A 12381-nucleotide genomic window follows, 5' to 3' on the forward strand; every position below is an offset into this window, starting at 1 on the left:
GATCATATTCACTGTGTATAACAACTAGCGTTGACACAAAGATTCAGCTCTACTTACATTCATAATGACAGTCGCCAAATTAAGTTTAAAGTGTAACATACACTTTGACTTTTCGTCCTCAGAGTGTCGATATGTCTGCTGCCAGCAGTCTGCTGACTACAGATCAGTTTCTCTGCTCCATCTGTCTGAATGTGTTTACTGATCCAGTCGCCATACCATGTGGACACAACTTCTGTAAAACCTGCATCACTGATCACTGGGATAGTTATGTCCCGTGTCAGTGTCCTACCTGTAGAAAAGGTTTCAAGACGAAACCTGCGGTGCAGGTCAATACTTTGATCTCTGAGATGACTGCTAAGTTCAGACAGTCAGCTCAACAGAAAGCAAAAGAAGTTCCCCGTGATGTCTACTTAGGACTCAAGAGGAAAACCTGGATGTTCTTCCTGGCGTGTCTGATGTGTGTCTTCATTTCCTGGATGGTTTCAGAACATAAGAAACATGATTTTCTTCTGAAAGAAGAATATGAAGCAAAGAAGATTGAGCTGTCCAAGACACAGGCTGAAATTCTGCAGATGATCCAGGAGATCAAACACTCAATGGAGCTCAGTAAGGAAGAAACAAACAGACAGATCTTAACCGCTCTGAAGGAGTCTGTTGAGAGAAGCCAGGCTGAGCTCATCGAAATGATCAAAGAGAAGACAAGAAGGACAGAGAAACTGGTTGAAGGCTTCGTCAGAGAGCTGAAACAGGAAATCTCTGAGCTGAAGAAGAGAAGCACTGAGGTGGAGCAACTCTATGTGGCTCAGCAGGAGAAACTCAGTAAACAGATCATGAAACTGCTCCCTGAGTCTGATCTGAAGAGGGTCCAGCAGTATGCCGTGGATGTGACTCTTGATCCTGATACAGCTAATCCCTGGCTCATCCTGTCTGATGATGGAAAACAAGTTAAATTTAGTGATGTGAGGAAGAATCTCCCAGACAAGCCAGAGAGATTTGATAATTGTGTTGTTGTCTTAGCAAAGCAGAGTTTCTTTTCAGGAAGATTTTATTACGAGGTTCAGGTTAAAGGGAAGACTGAGTGGGATTTAGGAGTGGTCAGAGAGTCGATCAACAGGAAGGGAAAAATCACACTGAGCCCTCAGAATGGTTACTGGGCGATATGGTTGAGGAATGAGAAAGAGTACAAAGCTCTTGATGACCCTGCAGTCCTTCTCTCTCTAAAGTCTCGGCCTCAGAAGGTGGGGGTGTTTGTGGATTATGATGAGGGTTTGGTCTCCTTTTATGACGTTGATGCTGCAGCTCTTATCTACTCCTTTACTGGCTGCTCCTTCACTGAGAAACTCTACCCATTCTTCAGTCCCAGTCCTAAGTATGGTGGTAAAAATTCTTCCCCTCTGATCATCTCTCCTGTCAGCCAATAAGTAGAACAAAAATTATATATTGAAAAAAAGATTAATTTTCTTTTCATGCCATAAATGTTTACATATAATTTCTTTAGATTCTTAGTAGAGAATGAGATCCTAATCCAATTCATCCAGAGGGTAAAAAGGGAGGCAAAGATACTGCAGGAGGTCAATTAAAGTTAAAATGGCAATTTCTCAGATTCATAAGTCAGTGAAATGTGAACACACAGACATGAAACATGTACATGATTCATTGTAACTTTCTTTTCCTGAGGCCACTTTATCTCTGATGTTCATTGTGAATCCATTAAATGAAAAAGGGACTGAAGAACGTGCCTAAGTAAATTTTTTTTTTTAGTATCAAATTAATCCAGTGATAGTAGTCTGTACAACCATGGGTACATGGTAAACAGGAGCTTCTGACAGATTATTCAGCACACTGTGATGGAGACAGATTTCTCCATTTTCACACGAGTTAAATTTCATATTGAGCTGATTAGAAAGTAAAGTTGTGGAACGGCTCAACTTTAAATGAAAAGGACGCTGCTTCAGACAGAATTTAAATTACAGAAAGATCAGCTACTTGGCTGTTTATGCTCAGTTTTCATATTTTGAATGTTTTCTCTAATCAATTTTTAAAGTGCATTTATTACTTACTATAGTTTATTTGAATCCATATTTTTTGTTAAGATGTATAAAATTATTGGGTTGTGATTTTTATTGTTTAGCTTTTTTGAATTTCTTTTATCTGCTTAGCTGCTTTTGACTTAGCTCATAAAATGTACCTACCCTCCATAATACACTGGACTTTCATCTCTGGTGCTTATCGAGGCTCACTTTAAGGACCTTTGTTGATGTTTTATCATAACTTGTTTGATATCATGTGAAAGTAAAGGCACATATTTCAACAATTTTGAAGCTATTGTTTCTTACAAATGTACTATGTGGAGCTTATACATGTATTAATCACGTTGTATTGCCAATGTGTGAACGGACTTGAACGTATGGGCTGAAATATGTGCCACCAGAAACTGAATTTGAATCATTTATATTTGAATTTGAATTGCTAAACTTGAATAATTGCATTGAAAAACTGAATTTGAATCACATAATTTGAAATTGTATTGTTTAATTTGAATCATTGCATTGACAAACTGAATCTGAATAGTATAATTTGAAATTGAATTTATTCGTTTGTAACTGAATTCCAATACAATTTGATCTTCACTGAAAATTCAACTCTCTATATATCCTCACATTCAGTTCTCACTATTCAGATTCAGATCAGCAAATTCAATTTCAAGTTACTGAGACAGACATCCGGGTACTTGGAGGATGAAGGAAGAGCAATCGAGCGCAGATCGATAGGTAGAGTTCAGTGGCGCAGATACACAGGACTCCTCTTCGGCCAGCACATACGTTTTGGAGCACAGCCTCGCCTTGACCCAGAGACTCCTAGATAATATAATCTACCTGTTCACAATGTTCACAATGTAATGCCTGGTGTTAGTAGGCCTAGGTTTATTAGTCACATTCTTCCACTTAAGTAAACTTAAAATGAACTATCGCTACTTACCTTAGCCTAGCCTGCTGCATGCAAAATAGTGTGACTATCCATATTTGAAAATACATGTTAATTAATTTAAACATTTGAATTGCATTAGTTTACATTGTACATCAGCAAGCATGCAATACAATGTGATGTAAGAGCCAGTCACCTGAGTTTATACAAGATGTTTCCACATTAAAACGCAAAATAGTAAATTATTATTTGAGTCTATTTTTAATCAACTCTAATATCTGATCATTTGTCTCCTTCCTAAGAGCGAACATACATATTAAAGTTAGTTTTGTTTGTGATTTAAAAGTGTAGCTTTATCATCATGTGCAGTAACAAACAAAACAAAGAGACTAATTCATGTGTTTATAAAAAGAATATTTATTATAATCAGTTCACAGATCTGAGTCCAAACAGAAACTTCACCCTTCTGAACTAAGAGGTTCTGCTTCAAAGTGAAGTTTAAACAGACTGAATTGTCCAGGCTCACTCCTCCACTTTTCATTCATTTATTTCTGCATGTAGTTATTTATTTAACGAGACATAAAATCATGTTTCGTCGTCCACAGTCCGAGTCCCGCCAGACTCCCTTTAGGAAACCTGTGATTTAAACTTCAGCAAGCTGTGACAGTCTGCTCTGCTGACTCCTGGTTCTGGTTCTCCCGGGCTTCCCTTCCCTCCAGCCGTCCCAGCAGTACGGCCCGGGCCTCCAGCAGCGTAGTGTCGGTTTTGGCTCCCAGGAAGCGGGCAGTGAGCTCCAGATCCTGCAGCCGCAATCCACAACTTTGACCCAAATTTGACTCACTAATGCACATTCCCATACACAGTGAAGACAAGTTACTACCTCTGTTTTACATTTTAACACATATTATCATTCATCAATTTCATTCTATGTAATCTCACAGGGGTATGATAATACCTATGCATGATCTTATATTGTGTGAACTTCCCTCATGCTTCCCTTAAATACTTTCCACAGTCTGCTAGTACCCCCAACCATTTCTCCTGTGTAAAGTTTATTCTCAGGTCTCTCTGTCATAACAATTTTACATTAGAGGACTCACCACTTACTGAGTAGTTTGTTAGTCTATAAAATTGTGAGGTCGTGCAGCGTTCCTGTGGCACATTCAGATATGCCAAAATATCATTTTCTGAACAATTACCAATTCGGGATTTTCATTTGTAAGTATTTCCAAAACTGTTGTTTGCCTTCAAGTTTAAATTGACGCAATAATTCCTCATAAGACATGAATTGTCCATTTTTGTACAGGTCTCCTATAGTACATACACCACTTGAACACCACTGCCTCCAATACACTGATGTTTTACCAATATGTATGGCAGGATTAAACCACAATGAAGCATATACCTGTACATATTGTGACAACTTATACATTTTGTGTACCTTGGCCCACACTTCCTTAGAGTGCACAAGAAGTTTGTTATTTTACTTCGTTGAGACAGTTGCTGCTTTGGACTAAATGGTAAACATAACTCATTCTAAATCTCCATCCAATCTAGCTTGTTGTCTGTTGTTTTCCAATATTTGGCTAATTTAGCCATTTCAAAAGATATCCCATATAAACGTGGATCTGCTAAACCTAATCCCCCTTTCTCCTTCGGCGCAGAGTTTACTTAGTTTTATCCTTGCTCTTTTCCCGTCCCATAAAAACTGTTTAACTATATCATAATACATGACAGGCGGTATCATGATTGGCAGCATAATTACTAAATAGTTAAATTGAGGAGCTACTATCATTTTAATAATAATGACTTTTCCCCACAGAGTAAGTTTTATCTTTTGCCACTTCTCCAAATTAGCTTTACTTTTTTGCAACACTGGGTTAAAGTTTTATCTGTCCTAGGTCTTGACTGAATGTAATTCCAAGATACTTAATGCCTTGAGGTACCCACTTAAATTTACGTTTTTCCACCATTTAATGGTGGCATGTGGAAGTCATATGCATAGCCTCTGATTTATACCAATTAATTATGTAACCTGACAGTTTAGAGTAGGACTGAATAGTATTACATTACATGTCATTCAGCTGACGCTTTTATCCAAAGCGACTTTATGTCAGAGGTCGCACGCCTCTGGAGCAACTAGGGGTAAAGTGTCTTGCTCAGGGACACATTGGTTGATGTATCGCAGTGGGAATCAAACCTGGGTCTCCCACACCAAAGGCATGTGTAACATCCACCGCACCATCACCACCCCGTATCCATCAAATGTGGCAAAGATGCCTCAGGGTCTGTAACTACAGCTAAAATATCGTCAACATATATCAACAATTTACGTTCATGTCCCCCACCCTCTACTCCCTTAATTCTCCCAGTATTCCTGATACTAACAGCCAGTGTTTCTAGGCAATTTATAAACAATAGAGGGCTCAAAGAGCAGCCTTGGCAAATGCCTCTAGACAGGCTGAAAAAAGGTGATATAACTTCATTGGTGATTACTGCTGCTTTTGGTTCTTTATATAATGTCTTTACCCATTGAGAGAAATAGGGACCGAACCCAAAATGTGACAAAGTGGAAAAGAGAAAGCTCCATTCCGCCTCATCAAAGGCCTTTTGGCATCTAGGACACATTTGTGGACTGGGCAAGCCACATTACATGTATTCATTTACTCATGTTGTCTGATGAGGATCTGTTCTTCATGAAGCCTGCTTGGTTGGGATGTATAATATTGGGTAAAACTTGTTGAAGTCGTAGAGCCAGCACTTTTGTCAGTATTTTTAAAGTCCAGATTAAGCAGGCTAATAGGTCTGAAATTAGATGGGTCTGTTATGTCTCTGTCTTTCTTTGGAATCAGAGATATTAAAGCTTCATTAAATGTTGGCGGCATGTGGCCTTTTTCAAATGCCTCCTGATATACCTTCACCAAGACTGGAGAAAGAATGTCTATGTACTCTTTATAATATTCCACAGGAAAGCCATCATAACCTGGTGATTTCCCAGTGTTCATTAATGACACAGCTTTCCTTATTTCTGCTACAGTTATAGGCGACTCTAACTTCCTTGTGTGATCAGGGTTAAGCTTAGGCATATTCATTTTAGAGAAGAATTTATTTATTTGGTTGTCATCGCAAGACACCGATGATGTATATAGTTTCTTGTAATATTGTTGAAATGTCTCATTTATATCTTTTGTTGAGGTTACTAATTCATCTCCCTGTTTGATGGCTGAAATTATATTTGAGGAGTCTTTCTTTCACTTGTCTAGCTAATACATTTTTCCAGTTTTTTCCCCACCTTCATAAAAAATTGTTTTTAATCTGTATAAGGAGTATTCTACTTTTTTGTTAAAGATTTCATGCAACTGAAACTTGAGCTTACAGAGTTCCTGATATTATGGTTCTGAAAAGTGTTCCGCTAAATAATTTTCCTTTAATTTAATTTCACCTTCTAATTCCCTGATTCTGTTTAGGCTCTCTTTTTTCTTTTGAGCCGAACGGGCTATTCATTTCCCTCTTATATATGCTTTAGAGGCCTCCCAAACTGTTGCAATTTCCTTAGTGCTGCCAGTGTTGAATTCAAAAAAAGATTTCAAATCCTCTCCCAACAATGTCCTAAAGCCTTTGTCCTGTAATAATGATGTATTCATTCTTCATCTAGTCCTCTTACCCATGTCCAATTCTGTGTTTATACATAATTCCACCGTTGCATGATCTGTGATAGCAATAGTTCTTATACTGCAACTAACTACACGGTTTACTAAAGGGCTTGCAATAAAGAAAAAGTCAATTCTGGAGTGTGACTTATGACAATAGGAAAAAAAACGTGTATTCCCTCTCCCTAGGATTAGTAAGCCTCCAGACATTCACAAGCGCCATGTCATCTTTTAACATGTGAATTGCTTCCCTATCTTTAGTCATCAGTGGACCTTTAAACTGACTTTTGTCTAAAATAAGGTCCATCACTTGGTTAAAGTCTCCTGCCAGTATTATTTGCCCATCCATTTCCCCTAGAACCCTATTCACTTCATGAAAGAAGTGTGGGTCTCCCTTATTAGGTACATAAATATTATATAATATCACCTGCATACCCTCTATTAGTGCCCGTACACATATCATTCTTCCCTCTGTATCTTTAACCTATTTAAGCAACACAAAATGTATCCTGCTGTTAACCAAAATCATAACCCCGTTTCGTGAACTTGAGAGTGAGCTGGTGTCACCCAGCCTGTTTTGAATTTAGCCGCATCACCCTCATTAAGGTGGAATTCATGTATGAAAACTATGTCTTCCTTATTAGTTTTTAAATATGAAAATACCTTGCGTCTTTTGACAATGAGTACTACTCTCTTACTGACCCTGATGTCCTTCTGTCTCTGAAGTCTCAGCCTCAGAAGGTGGGGGTGTTTGTGGATTATGATGAGGGTTTGGTCTCCTTTTATGACGTTGATGCTGCAGCTCTTATCTACTCCTTTACTGGCTGCTCCTTCACTGAGAAACTCTACCCATTCTTCAGTCCCGAACCTCAATATGGTGGTAAAAAGTCTGCCCCTCTGACAGGGCCGGATTGGGACTCATTTTCAGCCCTGGATTTTCATGCCTTAGACCGGCCCACTTTACTTCACGAATGACTATATTAAAAAAAATGTAATCAAAACCTTAGTATATAAGTCTGCAATAGCGCCCTGTTCTCTACATCCTTGTAATTCGGTGTATTTTGTAAAATATCACCAAGTGTTGCTTCACAATGTAGATTTATTAGAAAAGTTAACATTTTAACAACAACCCAATGATGTTGAACAATATCAGAATCTGTTTCTGTGCAAATAAGTAATCACAGATTAAATAAAGAACAAGATACATTGTATTGCACTTTCTAATGACATCTATTTTTTCCTTTGAATATTTCATACAACTTTCATAATGGGTCACAAGTAATATTTGGGCATAAAAAGTGTATTGTAGCTAATCTGATCATGTTTGCTTGATCACACACTGTGATACAACAGTTTACAGTAGATGTGCCATCCACACTGACAGCAGCTATCCCTAATGCACACTACTGGCTCTGCTTCTGACACTAAATCACATTTTATAAATTGTCATAATTCTCAGCACAAATCGCTCCTTTTTACAAAGCTTTCTGATCAAGTCAAGTCAGTGTCATTATGGTAGTGCCAAATCATCTGGCATCATTAATTATCCCAGGGCATTTTTTATATAGAGCAGGTCAACACCACACTCTTATTAATTCTTATAATATTCAGTCAATGAGCAACCCTACCTGCCCCAAACTGGAGTTCTGGGCTCATATAGCTGCTGCTTGGTAACCTTACTGGCTCTTCATTGTCACTGTTAGCAGCAAACTGGACTAGTAGGCCTACTAGCTGCTGCTGCAGAGCTACAAGAACAAGTTTGATTCATAAACATAGAAGCTGGTTTGCAGTCACTTCTCCTAACTAACTTAGCTTACCCGTCTCAACGTCTTCATTTGGCGTTTTGCTAAAAATGGAAAAAGTTAATCTGGCCGCGTCACTTTCTAGAGCTCTCCTTTTTTAAATTGACGCCTTTTCAGTGCCGTTTTGCGTTTTCTACTACCCGTTTAAAACAGCTTCTTTTTGCTTGCGGTGGCATTTTTTTTTTTTAGCAAGGTGCCGCCGTCGGAGGACTCGGAACATAAATAGGTCATCATTAACCAGGCTGCACTTGTCGTGGAAGTTTCCTTTGCAGCAGGGGGAAGAGTTTTCAGAGTTTAGTAAATTGAAACAAATAAGACAGACTGAGACTAAACACCATGTTGAGTTTTTGTATTTTATTAAAAAAGATATATTTGCAAATAGGATCAACATGATTTCACAAAAGGCCGCAGCCCAGCGTGGAGTCAGTTTCTCAAATGAGTGAACAAGAACACCAGGCTTATATGCATCTTCAGAGTGACAGCACACACACACTTGGATTATTATGACGCTACAATTTTGACAGGCAATCTGATACACATGAAGACAATCAAGAATTACAATAGAGACATCTTGGAGCCATCTCACCTCCTTCCTGTACAACCGTCATCCCCCCAGTTACAGCTAAACTGGCATGGGAAAACTAGAGATAGTTTTAGGGTGACCTTGTACCTTTATCGGTTCAGGCTCACATCATGTTCCAGACTGGATGTCTCACAAAGTTAGAATCAAAATCTTCATGTGGGAATGAGATAGACTCTTTCAGCATTTGTGAGAGACGTAAAGTACGAATTAAACATAAAAATATAAGGAATTGTGCTTAAATGTAATTTTCCCATTACATTCCACCCTTTTGACTAACCTACATTGGGGTTAGTCAATTAAACAAGGTTCATACAGATAGTTATAGTAAACATTTTCTGTTACCACCAATATTCCATTAAAAATATGTACTTAAGGTACAAAAAAACAGCAATATCGAAAAGTCCTCAAATTTTTTTAAACTGGAAACGATCAAAGCAGTTTTTCTGTCAATCAATTAATTGATTTAGCAACTAATCATTTCAGTTGGACTTGTAGGCCTATATATTGGTCGGGCAGTTTGATGACATTAAAACATTATATTTCATAAACATATGTTCTGTGTACAAAAATCCTAATTCTTTTTAACCCAAATATGTCAGATTATAGCATCTGTAAGCATTTGACAAAATTCTGATACTAACTTTTTTGTCTTTGAAATCCAAATTAGTTATTCCTAAAAATTACATAATTTGTCTTTGAAATCAAAAACCAACTGTTTGTTTATCACCTATATGAATTTCCCCAGTGTGGGCTAAATTCCCTCAGATAAAAGCAAGAAGTAGGTCAAATATAATTGACCTCCGATTGAAAGTAACTGTTAAATTTAACTCCTATACAATCCATCAATAGGAAACATATTGTCCTAATTCAAAAGTTCTTTTAACTCTCTGGTACCAGCAGGAACTGGCCTGAAAGGAAACTTCTTGTTTTTTCTAAACTTTTAGGCATTTGAGTCAATTCAAGTTTTTATGTTGGTGTGCTGAAAGCTCAGAGACACAAGGTCTTGTGGCAGACTCCTCCTCGCTGGACACGCCTGCTGTAACCTGAGCCAGTCTCTCATAGACGCTCATCCAGTGCACTTCTCTCTAAAGCTCTTGTTTCCTCTAAGCTTTTCCTGACTGAATTGTTATCCCTTCTATTTATAAAGTATACTAGTATATTATATATTATTATCTTTATGGTATAAAAGTATTATCTTTTACTGTTTATAAGAGTTATCTTTAACTTATATTATATTTTACTTTTCGTGTAAACATATAAATATGAGAGTAAATATTAAATGAATATGTGTATACCATTGTCTCAGTACATTACTCATAATGTACATCATTAAGCAGTCACATCAACATTAAACATTTTCATTCAGATATTTAGTCTTAATCATATCTCCAAGTTGTTGATACATTTAATCCTCATGGTTTCAAACCATCTCAGCACTAAACCTCACACAACTTACACAGGTCACCAGGACAGATGCAGCAACTGCAACAGACTAGAGAAATACGAATTAAGGTATTCTCCTTTTCAAACCAGGCTTCTAGGAAGTCTTTGAATGGATCATTTATGCCTGTATTTACCCAAAAATAGTTTACAGATGTTTTATGTCAGACTTTACCTAAAGCCAAAGTTATTTCTATCAAATTTTCATCAATCCAATTCAGATTCGAACAATGAAACGTACTTTAAACATTTCCTGACACATCAACTGAATACTTATCTTAAAAGTAAAAATAAGTACTTCTAATTATCTTGTTATTACCTGTGTTACACAGCAAAACCTGAATAAAAGCAACACAAAATTCAATAAATCATTTCTTTTAAAAGAAAACCATTCACCAAAGTGTTTTCAACGTCAACATCAATTAATTTAGTTTTAACCTATTTGTGATATAGCAAATCAAAATACAAACAAAGTCTTTAGTGCAGTTTTACTGGAAAAAAAAAAAAAACTCACTAGAGTACAACATTAAATTAACTGTTTTTAGGCTGAAATCTCATATCAACCTGTATTGGTTTCAATATAACCAATAAACTAAGATGAATTTAAACAAAATAAGTTTGTTTATTTTCTTTTTATCTTTAGTTTGCAACCCAAAGTTATACTACCCACTGTCTGGTAGTTCTAAAAATCATTATGAATTAAAGTTTTTAGGCCTATAGAACAAACCTAAGTACTTCCAATTTGACCTCTATTTATCCAATTTGTTACCTGATATGGGAAACATATCACAATCTATAATTTATGACAAAAACTATATCAAAAATCATTGCTGAACCATTTACTGTACATACACAACTCCTGTTTCTCTCTTATCTCTGAGTGTGTGTGTGTGTGTTGCTATGGCCTTGCTGCTCTGTAAGCTTAGTCTACAGTGAGGGTTAACCAATCACCTCACTGAGTGGCTCTGCTGCTCTCATTGTGTTTGTTAGCATGTCATCAGGAATTTGTGCCTTTTGCAGTGAGATATAATACGTTACCAGTTGGTCCTCACACAGTGGTGTGTCGGTGGGTGTCCTCTTTACCCAAGTCCAATGTGTGGAGGTGCTGTAAACAAAATCTCAAAAGGGTGACAGGGTTAGAAGTGGCTTGCGTGCACATTCTATACCTCAGTACAATAAGCAGAGCTTTTGTCAAATGTAGGCATGTTGCATTTTGAATGCAAACCACTATACGTGAGTTTTTGGTAGGAATTGTCCATTTTGGAATTATTTCAGTGAGTAGGGCTATGGCTCCTACACTGGGTGACAGTAGTCCTGATCCAAAAAAATCATTTGTGAACCAATGTTGTTTCACCATTGTGAAACAATTTCGTTTTCCCGTATTTCCATCATACTAATCATCCCCCATTTAAAAAAAAAAAAATAAAATTTTTTTATTAAAAAAAAAAAAAAAAAAAAATTAATAAAATTAAAAAAAAAAAAAAAAAAAAAAAAAAAAAAAAAAAAAAAAAAAAAAATTTTTTTATTTACACTTCGGTATTCCCATGTTCAATTTAATTTTATTAAATTTTGGGTGTGTGGGGGGGGGGTGGGGTGGTCCGTGCATTCCAGACCGCCTTCCATTCCTCTATTCCATTGTTTCTTGGGTGGGGGGGAAAAGGGTAATTTTTAGAGTGATTGGCAATATAACAGAGTAATAATATCTAAGGTACCTGGCCACAGATAAATAGAGTTTTTAATTCTGTTCCCCCAAAATGTGTGATGCAGAATGTGGAACAGGGCGTATTTAATGCTTCGAGCTGCAGAATCAAGTTTAGCAGAGAAATTTGCAACCGGACGGAGTTTGTCGTCGTGGTGTTGCAGCAACACAGAGTCACGCAGCTCTTGTGCTCATCAACGGTCTGTATGAACTGTTTTTAGGGATCTGGCAGTCCCAGCGTCGGGGAAGCCAGTTTCATATTCACGAACGCTTCATTAGCTT

General features: G+C 37.2%; 1 protein-coding gene across 3 annotated transcripts in view; it reads left to right on the forward strand.

The window, feature by feature from the left end:
- Positions 1–2255, forward strand: part of LOC120563334 (E3 ubiquitin-protein ligase TRIM21-like) — a 32703-nt gene extending 30448 nt beyond the window's left edge. For all 3 annotated transcript variants that reach the window (XM_039807439.1, XM_039807437.1, XM_039807438.1), the window contains one exon: positions 123–2255. In XM_039807439.1, the coding sequence (XP_039663373.1) occupies positions 132–1421 (1290 nt within the window). In that variant the 5' untranslated portion in view covers positions 123–131 and the 3' untranslated portion in view covers positions 1422–2255. The remainder of the gene's footprint in view (positions 1–122) is intronic.
- Positions 2256–12381: the final 10126 nt, after the last annotated feature.

The sequence above is a fragment of the Perca fluviatilis genome, chromosome 8 (genome assembly GCF_010015445.1).
Source record: "Perca fluviatilis chromosome 8, GENO_Pfluv_1.0, whole genome shotgun sequence".
NCBI lineage: Eukaryota > Metazoa > Chordata > Actinopteri > Perciformes > Percidae > Perca > Perca fluviatilis.